General features: G+C 38.6%; 2 protein-coding genes across 4 annotated transcripts; one reads left to right on the top strand and one right to left on the bottom strand.

Moving 5' to 3' along the window:
* Positions 1-5,923: 5,923 nt before the first annotated feature.
* On the bottom strand, positions 5,924-21,014 carry LOC129762488 (mediator of RNA polymerase II transcription subunit 25). 3 transcript variants are annotated; one of them, XM_055760795.1, is made up of 6 exons: positions 19,654-21,014; positions 19,055-19,578; positions 7,056-7,218; positions 6,573-6,986; positions 6,323-6,514; positions 5,924-6,256 (listed from the first exon to the last, which is right to left on the bottom strand). In XM_055760795.1, exons 1-6 carry the CDS (start codon positions 20,785-20,787, stop codon positions 6,038-6,040), a joined length of 2,646 nt encoding a protein of 881 aa, XP_055616770.1. In that variant the 5' UTR covers positions 20,788-21,014; the 3' UTR covers positions 5,924-6,037. The 3 variants fall into 3 exon arrangements, with proteins under 3 accessions (XP_055616770.1, XP_055616769.1, XP_055616768.1); XM_055760794.1 differs by having other exon boundaries at positions 6,323-6,511; positions 19,055-21,014; XM_055760793.1 differs by having other exon boundaries at positions 19,055-21,014.
* Positions 21,015-22,815: 1,801 nt separating this feature from the next.
* On the top strand, positions 22,816-23,211 carry LOC129761444 (histone H2A-like; the record flags this gene model as incomplete). The annotated part of the gene is made up of 1 exon (XM_055759164.1): positions 22,816-23,211. A coding segment is annotated over one exon (396 nt), but the record flags the coding sequence as incomplete, so codon positions are not given.
* Positions 23,212-26,475: the final 3,264 nt, after the last annotated feature.

Raw genomic sequence — 26,475 nt, forward strand, 5'->3', positions numbered from 1 at the left:
GAATAATTGAGACAGTTTTGAGTCAATATACGAGATGCTAACGCTTGCTGGTGATGAGGGTCAACAACGGATTTTTCAAAAAAATTTAGCGATTGTAGTCTCAAAAAATAACAAAACAAAAAGAATGAACATTCGTTCTTATAATTTACAAACAATCGTCTTATAGTAATAAACATGGTGGGAGAATCTACGACAAATTAATCAATGCAATTTTGCAAAATATAAATCAGACAGTAAGAATTTGTATCAAAATTTCGCTTGCATAAAGAATGTGATCACGAGGAACGGTAATATATAGTAGAAAACAGCATTAAATTTGTTGTAATATGGTAAGAAATAACTATTTCTGTAATGGTAAATGCATTGTAAGAATCCAGTCCTCTCGTGACAAATAAGAATTGATCTGAAGAATTCGATGCTTTCTAAGAACTTCTAGCGCTCATGAGACCACCACGTTTCTCTTGATACAGTTTTTGCGTGATGGAGGGTAGTTGCTCCTGCAGAGTCAGCTTTGCAGAGAAATATGTACCATTAGGATATTTGTCACCGGCTGGGAACAGTTGATTGAAGGGATTACAATTGTTAGTAGTTTGGCTAAGAACCGAAAGACTTCGCTGCATATTTGGACAAATCGATTGCTGAGCAATTATGTATTTGTTGACTTGATTTCGTGCTAGCATATCGATTAAGCGATTGAAGGCAGTATTCGTCTCAGAAATGATGATTAGTCGATCCAATGTAATTAGTCTGCAAACTTCGGTTAAAACGTTGTTGGTAGTTCTGCGGTGTTTGGATGGACACCTATTCTGACTTTTCCTCGTTTACTGTATCTTGGCGTTGTTGTTCATCTGCACTTCTGTAGTTTTTCACAATAACATACTGGTTCCGGTTGCTAAACTCGGAATTTCGACGAAACCATGGAGCGACGAAAAGTTCATTAAGTTGATTAAAGCCAATTGTGTTTGGGTCCGGTTTCTTTTCAAATAGTTTTAACCTTCACTTCTATCAAATCGATAGTCTTTCGAGTTCACATTGAAACTTTTTGGATTGTAGCCTCTTCTCAATTTATCAGGTATCTTCCAAATGGCAAAATTTGACCCAATAGGGTCATCTGCTTCTACCGGACGGCGGTTGCAGAGCAGGGATTTTCTCAATGCGAACAACTGAATATTCGTATAGCGGATAGGGCAAATATACACGAGTTGCATGTCTGATAGTATGATAGCCGGCAATTCGCAATTTAGAATAGACGAATCTAGTTCCTCCAGTGGAAGATTATCTGCGTTTAACGATTTTGCACAAGCAATTTTTTTCCATTTTTTTCAAATATTCACGTTGGAGAGCCTTAACTCTTCTTTTCTTTGGCCGAGGCATTTTGATCGAAACTAATAGTTTTCCGTTTACTATTTGTTTCTTGTTTGAATATTAATGTATTCCACCACAACTTCCGCGACAATTTAAATGTTTGTGCAAATTTATTCCGAATGCGAAATTTGAAACGAGCGATCACATTTAACATTTATTTCTACGTATTCTTGCTAGACTACATTTATTCTAGTTCCGCTATTTTACATTATATTTGACTTAGACTACATTTAATTATTTACAGATACAGGACAATTATTAATACTTTGAATCTATGATAAAGACTGGACTATAGGATATTCAAAAATACATAACTGGCCGACTATCACAAAATGAACCTGTTGTACGGTATCTTCTTCACAGCATCATTTAAATAGTGGCGAGGGATCGGGCACCGTACCTTATGCCATACTCTACTAACTCAAAGTTTAGTACACGCAGGCAACACCCTAACGCTCACTTTCACACTCTATTGGTTATGAGTTTGTTTGTAAACACCTTAAACGATTATTGTTTCTGACATTTTCCATCAAACGGGAAGAATGAAAAATGAATCGAAACAATGTGTTAAGGCCCATTTATACGTTGCTAGTTGCTGACTTGACAGTGAGCAGCTACTGCCCAGCAAACATTAAATCGCATAACAAGCGTATATATAGCATCATATGCCCTAAAATTTGGTTGGCATATAATGCGCCTAACTGGCATATGCATGCAAAAGTAGAGGCCATATACATACATGCCAAATGCTTACCGAATTTGTTTGGAATGCAACTTTGACCGGCTATAATAGCGACTTTTGCCATACTCATATACGATTTATTACAGACATAGGAAAAAAACAAATGGCGCAAAATATTTTCGTGAAATGTTTATTATAGCCTCACGAATCGCCATTTTTTTATATGAGTATTCATGTTTGTAGAAATAATAATTGTTTGATTGACTTGTGTTGGGAGTGAAATATGAATGTTTGAAATGGCACAGATTGATGTTTGGTGAAAACTGCTCCGATGTGGGTTCGAACTCCGGTCGTCTGGATTATCATCCACCAGCTATCTCGCGCGGCTATCTGAAATTTAATTCAACAGCGGTTAATACCTTCGAGTGCATCAGCATTTCATTGACATTTCAATATGATGTAATATGTTCTTTATTAGGATCTAATATGATTCACATTCGTGCTCCCGTGGCCGAGTGGTTAGCGTCATAACTAACATGCCGGGTGTTCGGGTTCGATTCCCGTTCTGGTCGGGGGAATTTTTCGTCAAAGAAATTTCCTCCGACTTGCACTGTGATCACGCGTATTCTAGAGCTTGCCACTCAGAATGCATTCAAGGCGTGTTATTTGGCATAGAAATCTTAACTAAGTACTAATAAAAATGACGCAAGTAATACTACGTTGAGACGGCGAAGTTCCTCTAGGAACGTTAGTGCCATTGAAGAAGAAGAAGAATGATTCACTGTTTCATGATTTTCTTCAGCATGCAACACGATTCACTACAGTACTGAATCGATTTAAATTATACGCTTATACGACACAAAAACTGCATCAGCGTAATATACGCATATGATGCGGCTTAAATATATTTTACGACAATGTGCATCATAAAATTGATGTTTATTATACCGAATTGCGACTTAATTTGATAATGGTATTTAAAATCGAGTTTTTACATTTAATGCGATTTCAAATATACACGATACATACTTTGATTGATATTATATGCGATTATGATTTATTCGGATTTCTTGTAAGACTGGCACGTGCAAAATTATACGATTTAATGTTTGCTGGGTGAGCCAGTGAACTCGCTTGACAGTTGGTTGATTCGCCTGACTGTTCACACAGCGTGAGTTTTACCAGGGATGCAAGATGATTTTTCAAATGTCCATCAAATAATCAAAACAACAATCAGGCCCAAAATTGACAGATAATTGATCCGAAATCGACATCTTTATTGGCAGTTTTCGTCTCAGGTTTTCAGGTACAGTTTTATCGCGAAATACATATTTTATATTATAGTGTTAAGTTTAGTGGAAATATAAAAAATATATATATATAGAAAAATAGTTAAGCGAGTGTCAGGGCCACGTGCTTAAAGTAGTAAAATAACATGAAGTATGAAATTTTCATTCAAATTTCAACAGTTTAAAACTGCCTTCAAACATACTAATATGATAGAGAAATCAAAAATACTCTTTATATTCGTTATATTCCTCACAATCACGGATCCCGTCATTTAATATAAATCAAGCCCCGGGCAAGGGGATATGATCCGCGAGTCAAGATGTGCTACAAATTTAGCTGTCATTGCCAAACCTATCAAATTACTCGGCGAACTCAAGGCAAATCTATGGAACAAGGTGCGCCCATTCGCTAACTAAAAAAAGAATTGTTTTTTGAAAAAAAATTTTATGTGAAATGTAATGATCATGATGATCACAAGGGTCTGAATGATAATATAAAACGTAGAACCCTAGGTTGATCACTTGAAATGTAGTATTATATTATAATGTAAACCAACTTAAGAAATTGAAAGAATTTAAGTGAAATAAAAGGGTATACGCAAATCAAAAATAAAAAGAAATAATTTTTTGAAACTAATTTTCTCATATTAAACGAATTATTGAATATTTGATTAGTTTTTTTAGTATATCTTTGCAAAATAACATCTCCAACGCTCATCATCAAACATCATTTCCGTAAAAATCTAATCCACAATTTATACTATGCAGCACCATTCACAGAATGACAATCGAAAATTCGAACCGGATCAGTTGTGTGACGACATCACTCGAAACGAAACAAATTTTTAGCTTTACTTTTCAGCCGAAGAACACAGCTATCACCGCACTAAAATACCTTCTTTACATCTGGCTTAAAACGCACGTAAACGTAAACGTCATATTTAACTCGAAACAATCGTTAAATTCGTGAAAATTTAAAGAAGGTAGTTTTGAAATCTTATAAATAGTATGTAGATTTTTAAGTTATTCGATTACTTAAAACACGTAGTCCTGACGCTTACTTAGCCATTTGGTTGTATATTTCCAAATATTTTACAACACAATAATCACAAAAACTCACCATTATAATATAAAATCAGCATCAAACACAATTTCAGTTTCATATTATTTCACAATTTTCGAGGAAACGTATTACTCTATTACATAGAATACATATTGAATACAGAAAAGTAAATTTTCATTCATTATTTTTTGTTCTAGAAGTGTGTTAATTTCGTCCTTAATTTCGTTTTCCAAATGGCGCAAATCATTATGGTGCCTTCAACGCAAAGACAATAAATGAAACGCTTGCAGCGTAAAACGTAATGAATATAATGAATATAGCAATGAGTATTTCATAAAGTATCAGTATATTCCACACATTGTGCTCAATCGTCTTAATTTACTTTTGTGTATTTTTTAAATGGCTGCAGAAAACCACTTCACGTTTTGACCCACCTGGTAGTATGTTAAGTGCCTTGTTTTACACCAGCTTGAGAGTTTGGCAGTTCTCGCGAGTGACAGTGGTCGCAAATTGCATTTGCGACCCGGACATGTTTGACGCTGTCAAATCCTATGTGCTAGTATACGGATGCCCTCAGGCTGATATAAATATTCTATATTCGATTAGGGATGCCAGATGACTTTCTTAAATATCTTCACACTTCACACGGATATATCTTCTGATGTCTACACTCATGGATGGCTTCTGTTCTTGTTTCCAAGAAAACTGTCTCAAAAAGAAAGCACGCTACGCCAGCGTGCAAAACAGAAACTTTTTGTTTTTCCAATAATTTTCAAATCTCCTAATATCTTCAATATCTTCAAAATGAAGACATTTCTTTACATTTGGCTTCTCTGATTCGAACACTAAATGCTGTTTTTGACATTTTGAAGAATGCGAGTGCGAGTAAAATCAAAAAACTTTGAAGTAGCTCGCACGCCGGATAACACATGACACTAACTGGCATGATGCGTAGCTATACTGCAGTAACTGACTAGCCGACTCGTATGTTTACTCGCACCGTATAAACCCGGTTTTAAGCCGGATTTAGACGTTGTGAGTTACTCGGTTGCGAGTAAACGTCAATCGATCTGAAGAATTACGAACGCACCCATACGACGAAATTTGACATTTGAATTGCACTCGCAGCCGAGTTACTTTAAAGTTTTTTTGTTTTTAAACGAGCGAGTAGCTCCATACATACAAATCAAATTTCAAATCTCGTGGTATGGGTGCGAGGGGGGAGGGAGGGCTTTAAGGAAGCACATTCCGGAGTGCAAAAATGCATGCGGTTACAAAAGTCCGGCTTGCATGAATCAATAACTTCGACTTCAACTTTTTATACTATAATGGATTTAAACTTGGAAGTTCATTCGCCTCTAGTATCAGAAATGGCGATTTGCCCATTATACTCAGTTATCCAAGCAAACCATTTGTCATGACAATGTCATGCGAAAATGCGAAAACAGAATATAAACTGAGAACCTTTTAAATCTTCAGTGAACAACAATATTTAAATTTTTTTCATCTTTGTTTTTGGCATTTCTTTCGTTATCAAATTATTCTTTCCCCGATCAAATTATATTTGTTACACTCGGATTCACCATAACATACCTAACATAAAATATAACAAACATCGCAGCGTCGTTGGTTATCACTTTACATAAAATCAAAATTTGCATCGTCGAACGGAGCCTGATTGGGATTGGAATTAAGGTTGGGTCTCTGGGATCCCATCTGGCCCATTGGATTCGGGTTGCCCATAGCCATCTGCTGGCGAAACTGCGGATTAGGCTGCTGCTGTAGCAAATGTCTCAGGCCGGGATTGTTGGACAGCACAGGACGCATCATGCGCTGATTCTGTAGGCCAACATTCAACTAGGAAAAATAACGAGCGAAGAATAAGTTTAATATGGTGAGAAGCATTGAATTGGAAATACTTACACCCATATTTCCCATCGGACCTCCCATTCCTCTTTGCTGCTGCTGTTGCTGTTGTTGTTGCTGCTGTTGGAGCAGCATTTTATACTGTTCCTGCTGGGACATTTGCATGCTTGGGTCCTGCATCTGCTGATTTCCCATTTGCCCGTAGTTGTTGAATTGGTCCTGCTGCATCTGTTCCATAGGATTCATCTGCTAAAATGGTAGCAGTGAAACCAACTTACATGGAGGTGAAAGGAAAAGGGGTTCTTACATTGACCATTCCCATTCGAGGACCTTGCTGCATACCGCCGGGGACCATTTGGCTGGGACCAGGTACCATCTGTCCCGGACCAGGGCCCATAGATCCACCCATCATCTGTTGATTGGCTTGCTGTTGCTGTTGAACCTGTTGCTGCTGCTGTTGTTGTTGTTGTTGTTGTTGCTGCTGCTGCTGCTGAGGATTCATACCTCCCTGCGCGACCTGCATACCCATGCCAGCATTTTGATTGGCTTGCTGCTGATTCGCAGCCTGCATGTTTTTGTTCTGCAGAATAACCTTTTTGAGACGGTCCACGAAAGCCAACTGATTGTTCGGAATGAAGCCGAGATAGGCTTTCTTCTCAACGGTGTATAACAAGATCAGCACCTTTATATCACAACTGGATGTGAAGTGAACGCAACCGGCCTACAAAGAAAAATTTGTGAAATGAAAACTGCCAATATTTTGAGTGATCTTGCGTGTGCGCGTTCATACGAATCCGGAACCCATGACTTTGGAGAGTGCTTCCAGTGCGTCACATTGTTGCGGTATGAAGACAACGGTTTTTGATTCTTTGATGTATTGCCCTCCGGCGCTTCCAACCAGGGCCTTAGGCATCAGCTGCATGATGAGGCGGGGTGGCCAGTTGTCCGCTTTGCTGTATGACAAATTTATTTGATGTAATCTATCTATGTATTTAAAACTGGAGTGATGTCTGTCTGTCTTTCTGTCTGTCTGATTCTTATGGACTCCCCTCCCCCCTCTCTAGGGGGGGCCTGCCATACAAATGAAACACAAATTTCTAAATTTCTCGAGAATCAATCAAGCAAATAAAACGAAATTTGCCGTGCGGAGGCTTTAGGGTGCAATAAATGGTGGTTAGATACCCCTCCCCCCTCTCTTAGGGGGGCCTGCCATACAAATGAAACACGAATTTCTGCATTACTCGAGAATTAATCGAACAAATTAAATGAAATTTGGCATGTGGAGATTTTAGGGTGCAATAAATGATTCTATGGTAGTTAAACACTCCCCCCTGCCCCTCTTAGGGAGGGGCTGCCATACAAATGAAACACAAATTTTTGCATTATTGATAATTAATCAAGCAAATGAAACCAAATTAGGCATATGGAGGTTTAAGGGTGCAATAAGTGATTCTATGGTGGTTAGACACTTCACCCCCTCCCCCCCTCTAGGAGGGGGCTGCCATACAAATGAAACATAAATTTCTGATTACTCGAGAATTATTCAAGCAAATAAAACCAAATTTCAAAACGTAACGGATAAACATGTTATTTGCTTAAAAGGTAGATTAGAAGATCAATAAATGAATAATTCTGCGATTGGACCCATGAACAGCGCTTAATAAGAAAACGTGGATGTGATAACGAAAAATAAAATCGGAAAATTTTCGGAAAACTCTGAAGGAAGGTCGGAAAATTGATTTACCATATGTTTTAAAATTACATCATGATGAGCGTTGTCGGTCCATTCAATGTTTGCGCTATTGAAATTGACCTTTGTTCGAAAGTGGAATTGGATTTTCAGGTGAAATAACGCACTCCTGTATATTCTATCTATCTATCTATCTGTCTATATAAATAAAAATGGAAGGCCAAATGTGTTGCTAAGCGCAAAACCCGAAGAAGGAATGTTCCGATATGAGTCGTCTTTATTTTGCTGCATTTGTCTTGGCGCATAGATCAATATAGCGGATAGAAAAATCGGAAATTTTTCGGAAAACTCTGAAGGAAGTTCGGAAAATTTGGTAAATTTAATACCCCATATGTTCGAAAATTACATCATGATAAGCGTTGTTAGTCCATTCGATGTTTGCGAAAACGAAATTGATCTTTGTTTGAAGGTGGAAATGGATTTTCAGGCGGAATAACGCGTTCCTATCTATGTAAACAAAAAACTATGGGTGGGTTATACCTATGATATAACCGCAAGCTTGACGTAGGACTGCCGTTGGCTTAGTAATCATTTGTGTTTTGTCAGCTATAGCTGCGCAGAGCTATCTTTTGTGTGTATTGATTTAATTATTGATTAAACTAGTGAATGAATGAAACAATTTACGAATTCAATTGCAAACAAATCCCAATTTAGGTCAATTCATGCATTATGGTAGTGGTTATCGCAACAAATAGTTATCAACATTTTGCCTGATCATCAAACGGTATGTCACATAATGTGAGCTGAGCTGACGACATGAAGGGATATCTTCCAATGTAGTCTTGAATAACCGAGCCAAAGCGTTGTATTTGTACCCGCTCGCTTTTGTAGACCGTGTTAGCAAGATGACTTCTGGAGTGTAAATAAGCGTGGGAGTATAAAAGTACTGCCGACTTGCATGTATCTGCAATGCCGATTTTCCCAACTTCTTGGTTTCGGAATCTGTGTTGGGAAAACACATTCCGGTTTGCAAAAATGCAAGCGAGTATAGAAGAACTCGCAGCTTGCATCTAATTTACAATGCCAATTTCCCCAGACTCCATGGTTTTAAAGTCTGTGCTAGGGAAAGTCATTCCGTTCGGCAGAAATGCATGAGAATACAATAGTACCCGCACCATGCATCTATTATGCAATGCCGATTTCCCCTGGGTCATTGCTTTTAATATTTGTACAATTTCGTTCAGTTGTTTAGGAGGTATTAACGCTCAAAATCTCGTTGCTTCGGCGTAACGCTTTCATTTTCGAAACTTTGAACTTACACCCCAGTATAGAAATGAAAGACGTAGTCCTACGTCAAAAGGAAGGCCAAATGTGTTGCTAATCGCAAAATCTGAAGAAGAAAAGTCCCTTTTGAGCCGTCTTCATTTTGTTGTATTTGTTGTATTCTGCCCATAGAACAATGTTATGAGAAAAAGTTTAGAAATTTGTTCTAAAGAATTCATATCAAAACAATAGTTTTGAGCGGGACGAAGTTCGCCGGGTCAGCTAGTGTTTTAATCAAAATTAAGAGACTAGTAGGCAAACCGTGTCTGACGACGTTCTTGAAATGGATTTCCGAGCAGGCTCTAGTTTATATACAGATTTGTGATTTCATCAGCCTGTTTTCAAAACAATTTTTAAGCTATCGAAATAAGTTTTCGGGTCAATTATTAATAGGCATATAACTCTTAGACATTTCATTTGAATAAAATGATTACAATTCATTCCGTTTAGTTTGAAAAGAATTATTAACGCTCAAGGAGGAATCGATTTCTCCTCGAAAATATCCAGCACAAACTAGAATGAAACTTCACCTCCGCCGTTAGCGGGGTTTTCGCGTACTACTTCTGCCGGTGGAGCTCTGTCCGGTTCCGCCTCCCGACCAAAGAAAGATACATTCGTATACCGAGTACACTACGCGAAGAATATTCTAGAAGTTCGGAACAACTCAATTGCTCTCCTTCGGACACTACGATCAGTGATCAACAAACTACACTCTTCTCCACACCTAGCCAGAGCAACAACATCAGCGGAAACCTTTCTTCGAGTTCTACACTCGATAGTCTGTGGAACGTCATTGGATTCTACAATAACCACGGTGTCATTGAACTGATATATTCATCTCCTATGGTTGCCGTAAAAAAACACTCACGCCCTCCTGGTGACAGTCGTGTGACCGAAACGTATCGCAAACTACGGAACGAGTATAGCAAAAAATTTATTTATCGTTATCACATCCACGTTTTCTTACTAAGCGCACGTTCATGGGTCCAATCGCAGAACTGTTCATTGATTGATCTTTTAATCTACCCCGTTGAATTTACCTTTTACTATAAAATTCTTCTACCAAAACTCGACATTATAATATCAGATTATTTCCAGACACAATTCTCGTGTCAAGATTTTTCATCCACCTGTAAATAACATGTTTCTCCGTTACATGGAGTAAATGTGTGACACAATTCCTTTCTCGAGTGTTGCTCTTATCAACACATTCGGCGATCCATTTTTATTTATATAGATAGGAGACGCACTCCTATGCGTTTTATCAAATTAAAATCCATTTCCACTTTCGAACGAAGATCAATTACGTTACCGCAAACATCAAATGGATTAACAACGCTGGTCAATATGTAATTGTAGAACACATGCGAACTGAGTTTTTCGAATTTTCCCATTTTGCTTCAGAGTTTCCTGAAAATTTTCAATTGTCCTGGTTGGTTGAAATATGTGCATTATTTTTATCTCCTTTCCAGAGGAGGAAGGGGTGTCATACCATCATAGAAATATTTTTCGCACCCAAAAAATCTCACATCCCAAATTTGACTCCATTTGTTTGATTAATTCTCGAGTAATGCAGAAATTTGTGTTTTATTTGTAAGGCATAAAGCTTGGCTCCACAGTATAAACAACGCTCGCATAAAACAACCTCGGTGAGAGTGAACGTTAGGGAAGAAGAGGAACAAAGAAGAAGAGAAAAGATAATTGGTATGAATAAACAATTGGATACGAAACAATAGAAGTTAGAGGAATCAAAGAGCTTCATAAAATTTCCGAGCGATCTTATATGAAATTTATAAAATTGAAACTAAACGTGAGTCTAAATTAATTAAAATAATACTTTGTGAAATACAAAAATTGTAATTGCAGAAAAATTATAACTCCTGTTACACAACCAAATCGTTGTTAGAGTTGATAATTTTGGAAAATATTTCTCCTATACAACAAGTATCTAACCACCATAAAAACATTTATTGACCTAAAACCTCCATATGCCGAATTTGATTCCATTTGCTTGATTAGTTCTCGAGTTATGCAGAAATTTGTGTTTCATTTGTATGGCAGCCCACCCTTAGAGAAGGGGAGGAATCCATAGAATCATGTTTGCACCCTAAAATCTCCACTGTTTTGACGTAGGACTACGTCCAACCGGAAGATATAGGGGGTGAAATGGAAATCTAGGCACTGAACAAGTAGGAAAAAAAAGATTTGGAACGCTTTATAACTCGAGCATTTCTCAATAGATCGCAAAGGTTTTTGCATCAATTGATAGGAAATATATCTACGCATCTATCATAACGAATAACATTTCATTTTTCTTGAGATAAATAATTGAATAATTGTGAAATATCAAGCATTGTCCAAATGCACTATGTGCCCATTTTTGATTGGTCCATTTTGTGCTCCTCAAATCGTACCGACCAAAACGGGCAGCCAGAGCAGCAGCGAAATAGAATGAAGCACGATTGGAAAGGAAAAAGAAAAAATATGAACGAAACATTGATCGCAGTCTCACACATGCGTAATTCTCGAGCCAGCCAGTCAGCTTAAAAATCCCCGCTCCGCTGCCGTAACGATCATTCTCATTCAAATCGTACACCACATCGGTTCGCATCACAACACATCAACAAACCAACCCAAGCAGCCATGACATGGTAAAGGAGGAAAAGTGAAGGGAAAGGCAAAATCCCGCTCGAACCGTGTTGATCTGGAGTTCCCCGCAAGGGTAGCTAGGCCGAGCGCGTTAGTACCAGTGCACCAGTCCACCTAGCCGGCGTTATATAGTTTCGGCCGCCGAAGTGATCGAGTTAGCTGGCAAAGCTGCTCGCGACGATAAGAAAACCCGCATTCGGAACAGAACACATTCGGTTCGCTGGACATCAAGACAACAACAGGCAGTTGCAGCGACTGGCGAGTGGCAAACGCAATCGCAAAACGGCATCAGGTAGCAGAAGAAAAAAGTTTGTTCTTTATACAAACTGCTTTGGTGGCAAATCCAGAACAAGGCGGCATCGAGGGCATTCGAAATGGTTTTTTTCAAAACCACGAGTACTAAGTTTTCTAAATTGGAACCATTCCATAAAACAAGGCGCTTTTCAGGGCCATTAAACCTTCCAAAAAAGAGTTTAGGAAATACAGTTCAATGCTTTCTAAAACATTATCCAAAATAATAATAAAACATGATGTTTTCATAATTTGTTTGCCAGGATCTGATGAGTATGTGAATTTGGCAGTTGTTCTGAGCTTATTGATAGTTGGGGACTTTCCTGATTATTCAATTTTCACCAATTCTTAAATTGTTTCCAGATTGAAATTACATTAATTTACAATTAGTTCGACATTTAGCTAATTGGACGGACATGTAATGTGACTTATTTAGTTGGACATTTTTGTAAACATAGAGATCCAAATTATGACCCCACATTGAAAGTCGACACTGTACCACTGTCATCGCAAATGTTCACTTATATGTTAAAATCGCCTCCAATGCGACACTGAGTGGCGCTCCGGCACGTCGCATTGAATGTAATTTACTGTACAACATGTCTCAAAACTGGATGGGAAGAAATTTTCCAACTGTGAAAGCTGTGGCAAACGCAATCGCTGAACAGAAAGGTTTAGCCGAACAAGATGGGGATATCGAGAGATAACAAAACAATAAACTCTTTAGATTGAAGATAATTTTGTGATCCTGAAAAGGGCCCTTTTTAGCCTGCATGTGAATCCAACGAGCGAACAAATCGTAATGAATGTATTTTTTGCCATCGCTCCCTTTCAACGCTCATTCGTTCGTCTCGTTGGACTCGCCCCTCTGGCTCTAGGTAGTGCGGACTGAATCAAAACGGCTGTCAAAAAAGATCCAATTGAAATGTCAAAAGAGATCCAACGATCAGGATCTTATGATAATCAACACTATAAAAGAGGTATTGTTGTCAAGGACAAAAATAATTAAAATTATCAAATGAACGAGCTACATTTTTCCGTCAATTGTTTAATTAACCATTGCATCTCTGAAAGAGCATCTCAGCCTTTCACTGAGCAACGCATTTTTAATCTCCCCTCTCTTTGACATAACGTTTTTCCGAACGAAATAAAAACAAACGAAGTCAGAGTCACGTAAATGTTTACTCCTGCGATTTGAAAATATTCGATAAAAAGTGGAAGGAAGAGATGCCAGATGATTTTTGAAAAAAGTCTGTAAAAACATGTGAATGTCTGTTAATAATGTGGAAAAGTCTGTAAAAGTGTGCAGACCTATAGAAATGTCTTTTTCACATATTCATTAATACTTTGTACATCGCGATGCACGTAAGATTGTATTTTGTATATATATACAGCCATTCCATGCCAAACCAATATAGTAGTTCTCAGATCTTCGTCAAAAGTGCTAATTTTGTTCTTTATCGCAAAAAATTAAACTCGTATTTTTTTATTTTTTCATTAGGGTGCCCATTTCCATTTTAGGGTGATCCAAAAAATCATTTTTTCCACTTTTTCACAAAATGACTTTTTTCAAAAATTTATAACTTTCGAACCACTTAATCGATTTAGATGATCGACATATCAAATTCAAGCCAATGAGCTTTAATTGAGAAATATTGAACTTGCAGATAATATGGATCCTATTTTCGCAATTATTGATTGTAGTCGTTTTTTAATGTATTCATGGCTTTGGACTAGGGGGCGCTTTTTTTCTATATTTTTTCTTGAAAGCTGAGATTTTTTACATAAAATATCTCGATATCAGAAATGCTATTTTTTTCGTTTCAGAGATGCTATTTTTGAAATATGATTTTTCAGAACTAATCGATGGTTCGAAAACATTTTTTCCCCATTTTTCCCACTACAAAAAGTCATAACTTTTGAACTATTGGACCAATTCCTATCATCGACATATCAAATTGAAGCTTACGAGTTATTTTTCTATGAAATAATTTAACTTTTGCGAAAAAATTTAAATTCTAATTTTTGTAATTATTGATTCAGTTAGTTTTTCATAGTTTTCTCGGTAAAAGATAGGAGCGCTATATTTTTTTATATTTTTCATGGAAAGCTGAGGATTATTTACCTAACATATCTCGATATCAGAGATGCTATAATTATCGTTTTTAAGTTATAACTTTGTATATTTAACATGTTTTAAGTCTTCGATCAATATTCATATGTGACTAAACTAGACCTATGCTACAAGAATCCAAACTTCCCGCAAGTGTGATATTTTTTCAAATTTTGCTTATTGGCTTCCATTTAATATATCGATCATCTAAATCGGTTCAGTAGTTAAAATGTTATGATTTTTTGTAGAATGTTATTTTTGGACAAAGGGGGAAAAATGATTTTTCGAACCACCGGTTAACTTTGAAAAATCATATCTAAAAAACGAAAAAAATAGCATCTCTGATATCGATATATGTTATTTAAAAAACCTCAGCTTTCAAGAAAAAATAAAAAAAAAAATAGCGCCCTCTAGTCCAAAGTCATAAAAAAAAAAATACGACTACAATCAATAATTACTAAAATATAATTATTTTTTTCGCAAGTTAAATATTTTTTACTAAAAGGCTAGGTCATTAGTTTCAATTTTATATGTCGATCTTCTAAATCAGTTCAGTGATTCAAAAGTTATTAATTTTCATTTGTCATTTTTGGGACTATGTGGAAAAAATTGATTTTTCGGGCCACCTAATAACTTATGTGTTGTAAGTGTGTTTAAATGTTTCAACAATCTACACATATATACATACACATACATTCTTCTTCTTCTTCTTCTTCTTCTTCAATGGCACTAACGTTCCTAGAGGAACTTCGCCGTCTCAACGTAGTATTACTAGCGTCATTTTTATTAGTATTTAGTTAAGATTTATATGCCAAATAACACGCCTTGAATGCATTCTGAGTGGCAAGCTCTAGAATACGCGTGATCACAGTGCAAGTCGGAGGAAATTTCTTTGACGAAAAATCCCCCCGACCAGAACGGGAATCGAACCCGAACACCCGGCATGTTAGTTATGACGCTAACCACTCGGCCACGGGTGCACACACATACACATACATACGCGTTGTTAATTTTTATAAAAATCAGTATTTCTTCGTTGATATATTGGACATCCAACAAGGCTTGCGATCTTGTCGTTCATGAAATTTATAAGAAAATGCAGTGTATATTTTCCATCCGCCATGCAAGGCTATACTTTTAGATCACTACACGGCCATGAACCATGTCTGTGGTAACAATATCGAACTGTAACCCATATTTCGTCATAAGCAGACCCGAGAGCGAATGTAAGTTGTTGAAAATAGAATGAAAATTTTTATTCGATGTTGTTTAAATACTTAGAAGACATAGTCCTTGCATTTCAGCAAAACAATCTTATCTAGAACAGAAAATAATTATCAGAGACAATTTTCGTTCAAGATTTTTCCTTACATGCAGAGAATGCAATTTTTCATTAATTGTGAATAACCGTATCCTATCTTTCGTCTGCAATGATGTCATGGTAAAAGTACGAGTTCCAAACTTCATACACACCAGATGGGCTAACCAGAAAGACTGCCAGGCCGCAGGTTGAGTATCGCTGGTCTAACGTCATGTGTATTGATATAAACTAAATATAATAACTTTTCTGTATTAAAACTATGAAAAATGTCATATGGTGAGTCGAATATCTTTGATGTGATGAATAAAGCCTCTTATTTTTCAAAAACCTGTGAAATATTGTTATATCCAAAAAGTCTACAACAAAAATGAAAAGTGTTTTACAGATATGTCTGTAAATTTACAAACATATTTGTAAATCTGGCATCCCTGGTGGTTTGAGATATTATTGCAAGAAATCGCTTGAAAACATGCATGAATTTGCTTGAAAATGAAGTGGGTTGAGTCCGCACCACTTAGCTCTGGCTGAGTCTGCCGATTTGTCTCTATCCTGTGAGTGTGTACCGCTAGAGTATAAAACACGCGGACCCCAAAAAAATATCTTATTTTCTTTCAAACCGTAAACCCGTGTGGTTGTACGGCATCGGCATCGTGGACGTAACAAAGGAGGACAACTTAAGGGAAAGGCAAAGTCCCACCCGTGCAGGTGTGCAGTTCCTCGTAGGTGTATCCGCCAGTTGCTCAGCAAGGGTAGCTAGGCCGAGCGCGTTAGTACCAGTGCACCAGTCCACCTAGCCGTCGTTATATAGTTTCGGCCGCCGAAGTGATCGAGTTGGCTGGTAAAGCTGCTCGCGACGATAATAAAACCCACATTCAGAACACAACACATCAAGACAACAACAGGCAGTTGCAGCGAGTGGCGAGTGCCAACGCAATCGCAAAACGGCATCAGGTAGCAGAAGAAAAAAGTTTGTTCTTTATACAAACTGCTTTGGTGGCAAATCCAGAACAAGGCGGCATCGAGGGCGTTCGAAATGGTTTTTTTCAAAACCACATTCCATAAAACAAGGCGCTTTTCAGGGCCATTAAACCTTCCAAAAAAGAGTTTAGGAAATACAGTTCAATGCTTTCTAAAACAAATGGTCGTGATGGACGTACATGTGGATCAAAGACAATGTAAAGATGTATTCCATGTACGGGGCTAGGTGGTGAGCCTTCAAAAAAAACGCAAAAACACAACGTCAAAGGTTCTTTTCAGAACCACCAACATGTTCATAAAGAGTAAACAGTAAACTAATCCATTTTTCAGGTAGATAGGTAGGTATTCACGTAGGAGAAGAAAATAAAACAATATATTTAAAATATATATTTAACAAAAGCTGTCCCCTTTGTATAGTCCTACGTCACTCCGGTTATGTCCCCGACATTACCCACCCGTCTTTTTTGTTTTAATTTATTTGATTTATTAATAATGAACGGAACCTCTAGCGCTTATTATTCGATCAAAAAGAACATGCATATTATATGACAGACATATATTGACCAACTTCCCCGTGTGTGGGATAAGTTGGTCATTTTTTTCTGAAGTATAAAGACGTTAAATAAAAGAAGGATTTCAAATAAATGATACTCTGGTTATTTTTCTTTGAAGGGTAAAAGGTAAGCATCATTGTGGTACACAACGTTCTATCGCAAAACTTCGTACTACAATTTTATAACCAAATTTATTCAAAAATGACCATGTAGCCCCGCTCTACCCTAATATGAGGCACCTTGGTTTTGATGGCTGTGTGGCAGTAATGGAAAACAGTAAACAATACGTGAGCCCTTCTTTATCCTGTCTACACTCAAATTGGGTTGGTTGGAATAGGGTTGCCAAAGCCCTTTTGCCCAAAGGAACTTTTGCTCTTACCGAAATGTGTTCCATACATTTCGGGGAGAGCAAAAGTTCATCACCTGATTACGTTGGAAAGTTTACGTTGGTAAGCGATTAATTGCAATTAAAATAACTGCTGCAGGGTCGCGCGGAGCACTTCATTTTTAATTTCAGGTTATGATTTCTATGCTCCTGGTTTTCTATGCTGGCCACAAAAAGATGACCGCATAGGACCCCTCTGAAAAGTTCCCCCAACTTGCACGTATTTGCAATGCCAATTCCCCAGGTACATTGGTTTTGATGGCTTTGTTAGTGGGACCATAAATCGGGCTAATCAAAACGGGGCAGTTAGAGCGTTTAGATAACGCTTGCCACTTTACAGTTATTCAGTTGCTTATCTCAGGATAAATGAGCATTCTATTAATTGTGATAGATGTGTAGAAATATTTCCTATCAATTGATGCAAGCATCTTTCCGATCTATTAAGAAATGTTAGAGTTTGAAGCATTCGATTTTTTTCATTTTTTCCTGCATGTTTTGTGTTTAGGTTTTCATTTTAACACCCCCCCCCCCCCCATACAGTGATGCAAACTCGTAGTCGTACTCCACCATGCAGATCTCTTTTCCCTTCTTTTGAAAGTCGAAAACAACGTTTCGGAACATTCTATTTAGATGAAGTCATAGCGTCATATACGAGTTGAGGGGTTTGCTATCTGTTTTCAGAATAATGGTCTTTATTTCTCTAAGAATTGCGAAAGTATGTGCGAATGCATTAAAATTAACTCAAATCCATAATCGTACTCTGGTTGAAATTTCAACTCGATTCATAAGGCGTTGCTCATTTTTAGGATTCCATCATTAGTATGGTATCCCTTGTTCATTGCAACTATCTTTAACTGTCTTTAGCCGTTATCTACGAGTTTTTTGGTGTACTCGGAAGGAATATTCATCCATTTTTTGATCAAATGGTTTTTAAAATCGTTATTTTTAAAAATTTGATGGCTTTTAAATTTTCTACATAGATAACTTCCATATTTTTGACTGGGATTGATGCTGGGAGATTGGGGGGAAGTATCTTTCTAAAAATAACGATTTCAAAAATCACTTGATCAAAAAATGGATGAATATTCCTTCCGAGTACGCCAAAAAACTAGTAGATAACGGCTAAAGACAGTTAAAGATAGTTGAAATTTCAACCAGAGTGCGATTATGGATTTGAGTTAATTTTCATAAATTCGCACATACTTTTGCAATTCTTAGAGAAATAAAAACCATTATTCTGAAAACAGATAGCAAACCTTTTTACTCTCATATGACACTATGACTTCATCTGAATAGAATGTTCCGAAACGTTGTTTTCGACTTTCAAAAGAAGGGAAAAGAGATCTGCATAGTGAAGTACGACTACGCGTTCGTATCACTGCATATTCCGTTTAGAGGAAGTCCCACGTCAAAGGCTATACAAACCACCATGTTCGAGGAAGAAACAAAAATGCTATCCCATCCTAACTTCGCATCGATACTCACATCTCCGGTTCTCCATCTCGAATGTTTGCCGTTACTGAGCAGGGCACCTGTCGGGTGAACTTGGTGGCATCGTTCTTGTTCGGCTTTTCAATCCATTCCAAAATCCCAGACCAAATGCGTTCACGGGGAAGCTGGCTGGAGGTCTGCTGCACCATTTGCTGATTCTGTCCAGGACCCATTTGCTGTTGCTGTGGCTGCTGCATCGACTGCATTCCAGCCTGTTGCTGCTGATGTTGCGCTTGTTGTTGTTGTTGTTGCTGTTGCTGCTGCTGCATTTGCTGTTGCTGGTTTGCACCAACCATTTGACCGACCGGACCACCCATCTGCGATCCCATCTGATTTTGCAAGTTTTGCTGTTGCTGTTGGTTCATCATTTGCTGCTGCTGTTGCTGCATCAGACTTTGCTGTTGATTCGGTTGACCCTGCTGCTGCTGGACGCAGTTGTTGACGAATTGCATCCTCAACTGGGGATTGTTCATCTGACTCATTTGCTGAGGATTCATCGAATGCGACGGAGTGGTGAGCTGTGAGATAAGTACAGAATTCGATTGAGCATTGTTATTGACCATCTGATTCTGTTGCTGTTGTTGCTGCTGTACTTGATTTCCTCCGGGCTGCATGAAGTTACGAGCTTGTGCTTGCGGAGGAGCCATCCAACGCATCTGCTGCTGCTGTTGTTGTTGTTGTTGCTGCTGCTGCTGCTGTTGTTGTTGCTGCTGCTGTTGTTGGAGCTGTTGTTGATAGTTCAGACCACCAACTCCTTGTTGATTGGGCATCTGACCGGGGAACATTTGATTGTTCATATGACTTTGAGGGAAATTCATTCGACATTGTTGTTGTTGCTGCTGCTGCTGTTGTTGCTGTTGTTGTTGCTGTTGTTGTTGCTGCAACTGCTGCTGCATTGCAGCTTGTTGATTTGCCAACGAACCACGCATGACCGAGTTGTTTGTCATGCCAGCCATATGGTTAGCGTTAACATTATCAATTACGTTTTGATTGCTCACTTGCTGCTGATTTGGATTGGGACTTGGCATACTGCTCGGTGGATTGTGACTAATATTAGCCGGAGGACTAACGGGACGTTCCTTCAGACTGAAGCCCTTCAAAAGCACCAAATGCCGGGGATCCTTGCAGTAATTCTTCGTGCTAGAAGACGTTAAATCTCCGCCAGATTTTTCAAATAATTTAAACAAAATTGGAATTTTTCGCGGCGATATAACCGACAGGTTGATGTTTCTCTCCTGGAACAAACTGGCCAGCTGTTCGGCATTTTTGTTCTCGTAGGCGTAGCATTCCGTCACGTACATCGAGTAGGGAGCACTTGCGGCAATGAGAATACAATATTTGTGCGACTTGGTGCCATTTTCTCGCGCCTCATCGAACTCATCGAAGCAAACCAGCGCTGTGGCGAGGCCTTCCGCCAGGTTAGCATTCGATTCACTCTTCTCTCCACTTAGCTCTAACTTCTCCAGCGCTCCTAGCAACTTTTGAGCGCTATTATAGTGCCCAAAAGTGGTACAACAAACATCCGGCAGGCTTTGAGCTGTTTTGTACAGCACAATGGCGTATTTATTGCCATTCTTATCCGTAGAATAACTGTCCACACGATCGTCACTGATTGTGCTTTGGGAGAAGTATTCCAACGTCGGAATGATATAGTTGCTTTTCATGTCATTTATATACGCTCCATTTATCGCGGTACCCTCGATGACGAACAGAATCTCCGAAGACATTATTTTTAGTTTGGCCAAAATCTAATCTCGTTCAATGTTCCTACTAGACACACAGCACTTGTTTAACACCTTCACGATACTATAAACGTAAAACTTTCGGCTTGACTTAAAACATGACACCTATTGTTCCCAAATAGTTTTGTTCGGGAATTTACACTACAAATGAAACAATTTGCTCGCTCTATCCGAAAGCTGTCATCGGCGTTTGAACTACTGAGCCGGGGATATTTGTGGATGCGAATGTAAACAATCATTTCTCCCAAAACTAGGGTTGCTGAAGATGAATACACCAAATGTGGCTGCGTGCTCATTGTTGCATAAGGTTAAGATACATATAAGGTGAAAACGCAGATAAATTCCTGGGTCATGCGGATAGAATCAAATTAGTTGTCCAAAAGAATCCAATAGAAATATCAAAAGAGATCCAATAATTAGGGATGGGGGTTGGGGGGGGGGGGGGTGTGGGTTGTATAGGTGGTTGGAGAAAACTGTTACCTTTCTTATAATAATTCAACACATAAAGAAGGTATTGTTATTAAAGGCAAAAATAATCGATTTAATAAAAATCAACGAACTACATTTCTTCACCAATTAATGCTAGCGTTCAAAGTCATAAGAGCACAACTGACACTTTAGCAGGAACTAATATATGTTCAATACATACTGAATCAACTTGTAACTATAGTACTGTATAATTATTGAAGTCTACATACCTACAGACACCAGAACGAATCTGGCATAAAGAAGACTTTAATCTTTGAATCGATTGATGTAAATTTACACAAAATAATCGACCGGTAAAAGCGGGGTTTAATTATACGCTAAGATCATTACAACGAAAATTGTGATACGCTCTAATAATAAGGTTTATTCAATGTTTTCAATAATTGAAATTGATCCAACCATTGTCATTTGACGTTCATTCCTGTTATGTTTGACGTCTGGAGTTCCACCAAGCACCGGGAAAATAGCATTTCAGCTCCAACTGCTTCCTGGCTTGCTGACGACAGATATTTGTATTTGTGGAACCCCACATGAGCGTTTCTATAAAACGATACTGACAGTGTTTCACCACCAGCTCGTTTTGCAGATTGTTTTAATGATTCTCCTGCTATATGTTTGCCCTGAGGTAGTATATAGTATATCAACTTCTGTTACCCAAATTGTGTTCCGTTAGTAAGATCAGTGTTTCTTCCAGCTTGTGATTCAATCATTTAGTATATTTCTTTCTGTCGGGCTCAGTTAAATTGGCTGGAACTTTTTAAACTCATCATTGTATGTATCCTTCAAATCCTGAATCCTAGCTTCAATGCTTCCGGGTCCATATTAAGCTTTTTGACTTTCAGTGGTTTCACCTGCCATTTCTCCGTTTCCTTACGAATTTCATCATTTGTTTTCGAACTTGATTGTCTGCGTTCATAGAAAAATGAATCTATATATATATCTATATCTATATATATATATATATATATATATATATATATATATATATATATATATATATATATATATATATATATATATATATATATATATATATATATATATATATATATATATATATATATATATAAATGGAGTGATGTCCATCTGTCTTTCTGTCTGTCTGATTCTTATGGACTCGGAAACTACTGAACCGATCGACATGAAAATTGGTGTGTAGGAGTTTTTGAGGTCGGGGAAGGTTCTTATAATAGTTCGAGACCCCTCCTCCTCTCTAAGAGGTACTGCCATACAAATGAAACACAAATTTCTGCATTACTCGAGAATTAATCAAGCAAATAAAACCAAATTAGGCATATGGAGGTTTTAAAGTGCAATAAATGTTTCTCTGGTGGTTAGACACTCCACCCTCCTCTCTAATGCTGAGGACATAGTAAACGCGGTGCGGTGCGATGCGATGCAATACGGAGCGATGAATTGGAGCTCATCGCTTGGTATGACATACTGATCGCTTCATATCTCGCATTTTTTTATGTTTCATTCCACTCCATCACAGTTCTACTTAGCTTTTGAGACGTTCACTAACGACTGCTAATCGAAATCGAAATATCCGGACGTGGTAAAGGAGGCAAAGTCAAGGGAAAAGCCAAATCCCGCTCGAATCGATCTGGACTCCAGTTACCGGTGGGACGTATCCATCGTCTGCTCCGAAAAGGAAACTATGCCGAACGCGTTGGAGCTGGAGCACCCGTTTACCTGACTGCCGTGATGGAATATTTGGCAGCCGAAGGGCTGGAACTGCCAGGAAATGCCGCTCGTGACAATAAGAAATCCAGAATTATCCCACGTCATCTGCAGCTGGCCTTCCGTAACGAAGAGGAATTGAACAAGCTGTTTTCGGGAGTCACCATCGCTCAGGGTGGTGTCCTGCCGAACATTCAGGCCGTTCTGCTGCCCAAGAAGACCGAGAAGAAAGCATAATTTCTCCAATTTTGACAAACCGCAAAAAACAAAACGTCCTTTTCAGGACGACTAAAAAAAAGACTCACCAGGCATCTCCAACCAAGTTTGCTTCCCATACTTTTGCAATTCCTCTGTCATTTTTTATCTGTCCATGCGACAAAAAATCCATGGAATCCCAGATCATCTACGCTCCGATTATATTCCGCCGATATTTTCGGCAGAATATGGGAAAGTTAGATCTGATAAAATGTTCTTTACTGACGGTTCATACATAAACGGGTCCACTGGCTTCGGCATCTTCAATGAAAATTCCAGTGCCTCTTTCAAACTCAAAGATCCTTGTTCCGTGTATGTCGCTGAACTGGGTGCGATATACTACGCACTGGGGATCATAGAAACATTGCCCATCGACCACTATTTTATTTTTTCAGACAGTCTCAGCTCAATAGAGGCAATCCGCTCAATGAAGGTTGATAAACGCTCATCTTATTTCCTAACTAGAATAAGACAACTATTGAGTGTTTTGGTCGAAAAACTATTCAAGATTAACTTAGCATGGGTTCCCTCTCATTGTTCGATTCCGGGGAATGAGAAAGCGGACTCGCTAGCTAAGGTGGGCGCTTTAGAAGGCACACTTTTTGAAAGGCAAATTGCTTATAATGAATTTTTCCACATTCCTCGTCAGTATACGCTCGTAAGTTGGCAGCGCATGTGGAGTGGAGATGAGTTCGGTCGTTGGTTACACACGATTATCCCTAAGGTCTCGACGAGTGCATGGTTCAATGGATTGAATGTAGGTCGTGATTTCATTCGCGTGATATCTCGGCTTATGTCCAATCACTACAACCTAAACGCGCATCTCTATCGCATTGGGCTCGCAGCAAACAATCTTTGTGATTGTGGCGATGGCTACCACGACATCGAGCATGTTGTCTGGTCGTGTATCCGGTTCCATACTGCTCGCTCTCAGCTCTCTAGAGCACTGAGAGCACAAGGCAGACAATCGGAGATCCCCGTCCGGGATATCTTAGGTAGCCGTGATCCTGATCTTCTGCTTCATCTATACCTGTTCCTCAGAAACGCCGATGTCAACGTTTAATGATGTTTCCTTCGTTGTGTCCCCGTTTCATATCCCTCCTATCCGATCGATAAACTTTTACTTAGTCGCGGCAATACATACACACACTCTTTACAGATACACGGGCCAAAGGTTGTGCAGTCCACTGATCATCCAACAAGAGCCAAAGGTTGTACCGCTCATGACAACTCTACATGAACTGATGATTGCGCCGGTTAGTGACCATTCTATCCTGGATTCCTCGAGTCGAGAAAGACGCACCACGCTAGATATGAGGTACAGACTAGGGGGGCGTTGCTGATTAAGGGTCAGCTGCATCCCAATAGGAAGTATCCCGTGTCGGGCACACGTACAGAGCATTGGAGACAGCAACATCCGAATTACGAAAACACTTGTAATACTAACCTCGAGCCAACCGCGAGTAATCGGTTTCATATTACTAACATAGATAATAAGAAAAATTGTCAAAGTATTGAACTCCCGGCCCCGTGAGGCTAACGCCATATGAGCCTTGATAAAAATATATATTTTGGAAAAAAAAAAATAAATTCCACTCCATTCCAAATGTAAACAACCCAGCACAAGGATGCCAGATATGATAACACATCTTCATTCTGTAAACAGTTGAATTGTGAGATTTTCAATTTGATAATAAATTGATTTTTTCTCAAAAAAGCTTCAAACGAATTTATAGATAAATCGTCTGGCAACCATCACTTGCGTTGACTCGCGGCAAAACACTCCACACACATTTTCGCCGCATTGAAATCGCGTTTACTATGTCAGGTCCAGGCTTAAGGAGGGGCTGCCATACAAATGCAACACAAATTTCTGCATAACTCGAAAACTAATCAAGCAAATGGAGCCGAATTTGGCATGTGAGGGTTTTAGGGGGCACGAAACATTTCTATGGTAGATAGACACTCCTCCCCTCTCTCTGAAGGGGAGGGGGGCTGCCATACGAATGAAGGGTACTTGTCTGCATAACTCAAGAACTAATCAAGCAAACGGAACAAAATTTGGCTTGTGGAGGTTTTAGGTGGCAAGAAACATTTCTATGAGAGGCCATTGCATCCGCCAAAAGTCACTGTTTGGTGCGCATTATGGTCTGGTGGAGACATCGGGCCGTATTTCTTTGAAAACGAGGACGATGAGACGGTAACTGTAAATGGTGAGCGCTATGGCCGCATGTTAACCGATTTTTTTTTGCCACAAATTGAAGATATGGATACGGATGACATGTGGTTTCAGCAGGACGGCGGACGGGAAATTTGAGGGACGCATAATTTCGCGTTTTGGTGATGCCAATTGGCCGTCCAGATCATGCGATATGAACCCGCTAGACTTTTTTTTGTGGGGTTATGCGAAAGACCGCGTCTATGCCAACTCTCCGCAAACTCTTGAACATTTGAAAGACAACATTCGTGAAGTTATGACCGAGATACCGCCCCATGTGTGCCGGAAAGTCATCGAAAATTACCTGTTCCGGATCAAGGTGTGCGAGGAAGCCCTAGGTGGACATTTGAATGATGTTGTATTTCACACATAATGGCATAAACCAAACTTTAATTTGAAATAAAAGTTTAATCGAAATTCGAATTCTAAGTGTGTTTTATTTCAATTTACTTTCGGAATTTAAAGTTGGAAAACCCTGTACATCCAATCGCGGAAAAAACTGATGTGTCATCCAAGCTATTTTAGATCTTAATGGGACAAAAATAGTGACTCCTCAAATTCACGAGGAAAATCACGGGGGTTGGAGGATAGCCCAATGAACATCAGCTTTATTTTTAAGGAGCCATCAACATTTTAACGAGGCATGAATGTGAATCACGTTTTGTCGAGTTTACACGCTTAGTGCGATAGTGAGTGATATCATTAGCTTAGTAAAGAGGGCTGATTCATTTCCATTAGAATATGACTTTTGGCAAATTAATTTACAATATTTTCCCCTGAATTTAAGGTACCTTCATATCTGCAGAAGATTTCTCTCCAAAATATACAATCTTAAACGATGTTCAAAAAGGCGCACACATTAATCTGTAAACCAGAAAGCGTGATCAACATAAACACTATTATCGTGTCCAGGGTCGCGAAGCTTAGAGGCCATCTTTAAATTTACTTGCTTCGATATAAGATGCCTCTATCCACCTTCTATGTCTTTGTGTGTTTATCTTTGTACTGAACAAAATGCCTTTCTAAAC

Source organism: Toxorhynchites rutilus, chromosome 1 (assembly GCF_029784135.1).
Source record: "Toxorhynchites rutilus septentrionalis strain SRP chromosome 1, ASM2978413v1, whole genome shotgun sequence".
Lineage (NCBI taxonomy): Eukaryota > Metazoa > Arthropoda > Insecta > Diptera > Culicidae > Toxorhynchites > Toxorhynchites rutilus.

Excerpts from the sequence above, each read along its gene's own strand:
- LOC129762488 (XM_055760793.1), bottom strand. The coding sequence starts at position 20,787 with ATGTCTTCGGAGATTCTGTTCGTCATCGAGGGTACCGCGATAAATGGA. Across the intron at positions 7,219-19,054 it reads CGAGATGGAGAACCGGAGAT|CAAAGCGGACAACTGGCCAC; the intron begins GTGAGTATCGAT and ends TTTGTCATACAG. Across the intron at positions 6,987-7,055 it reads AAGTCATGGGTTCCGGATTC|GCCGGTTGCGTTCACTTCAC; the intron begins GTATGAACGCGC and ends TTTTCTTTGTAG.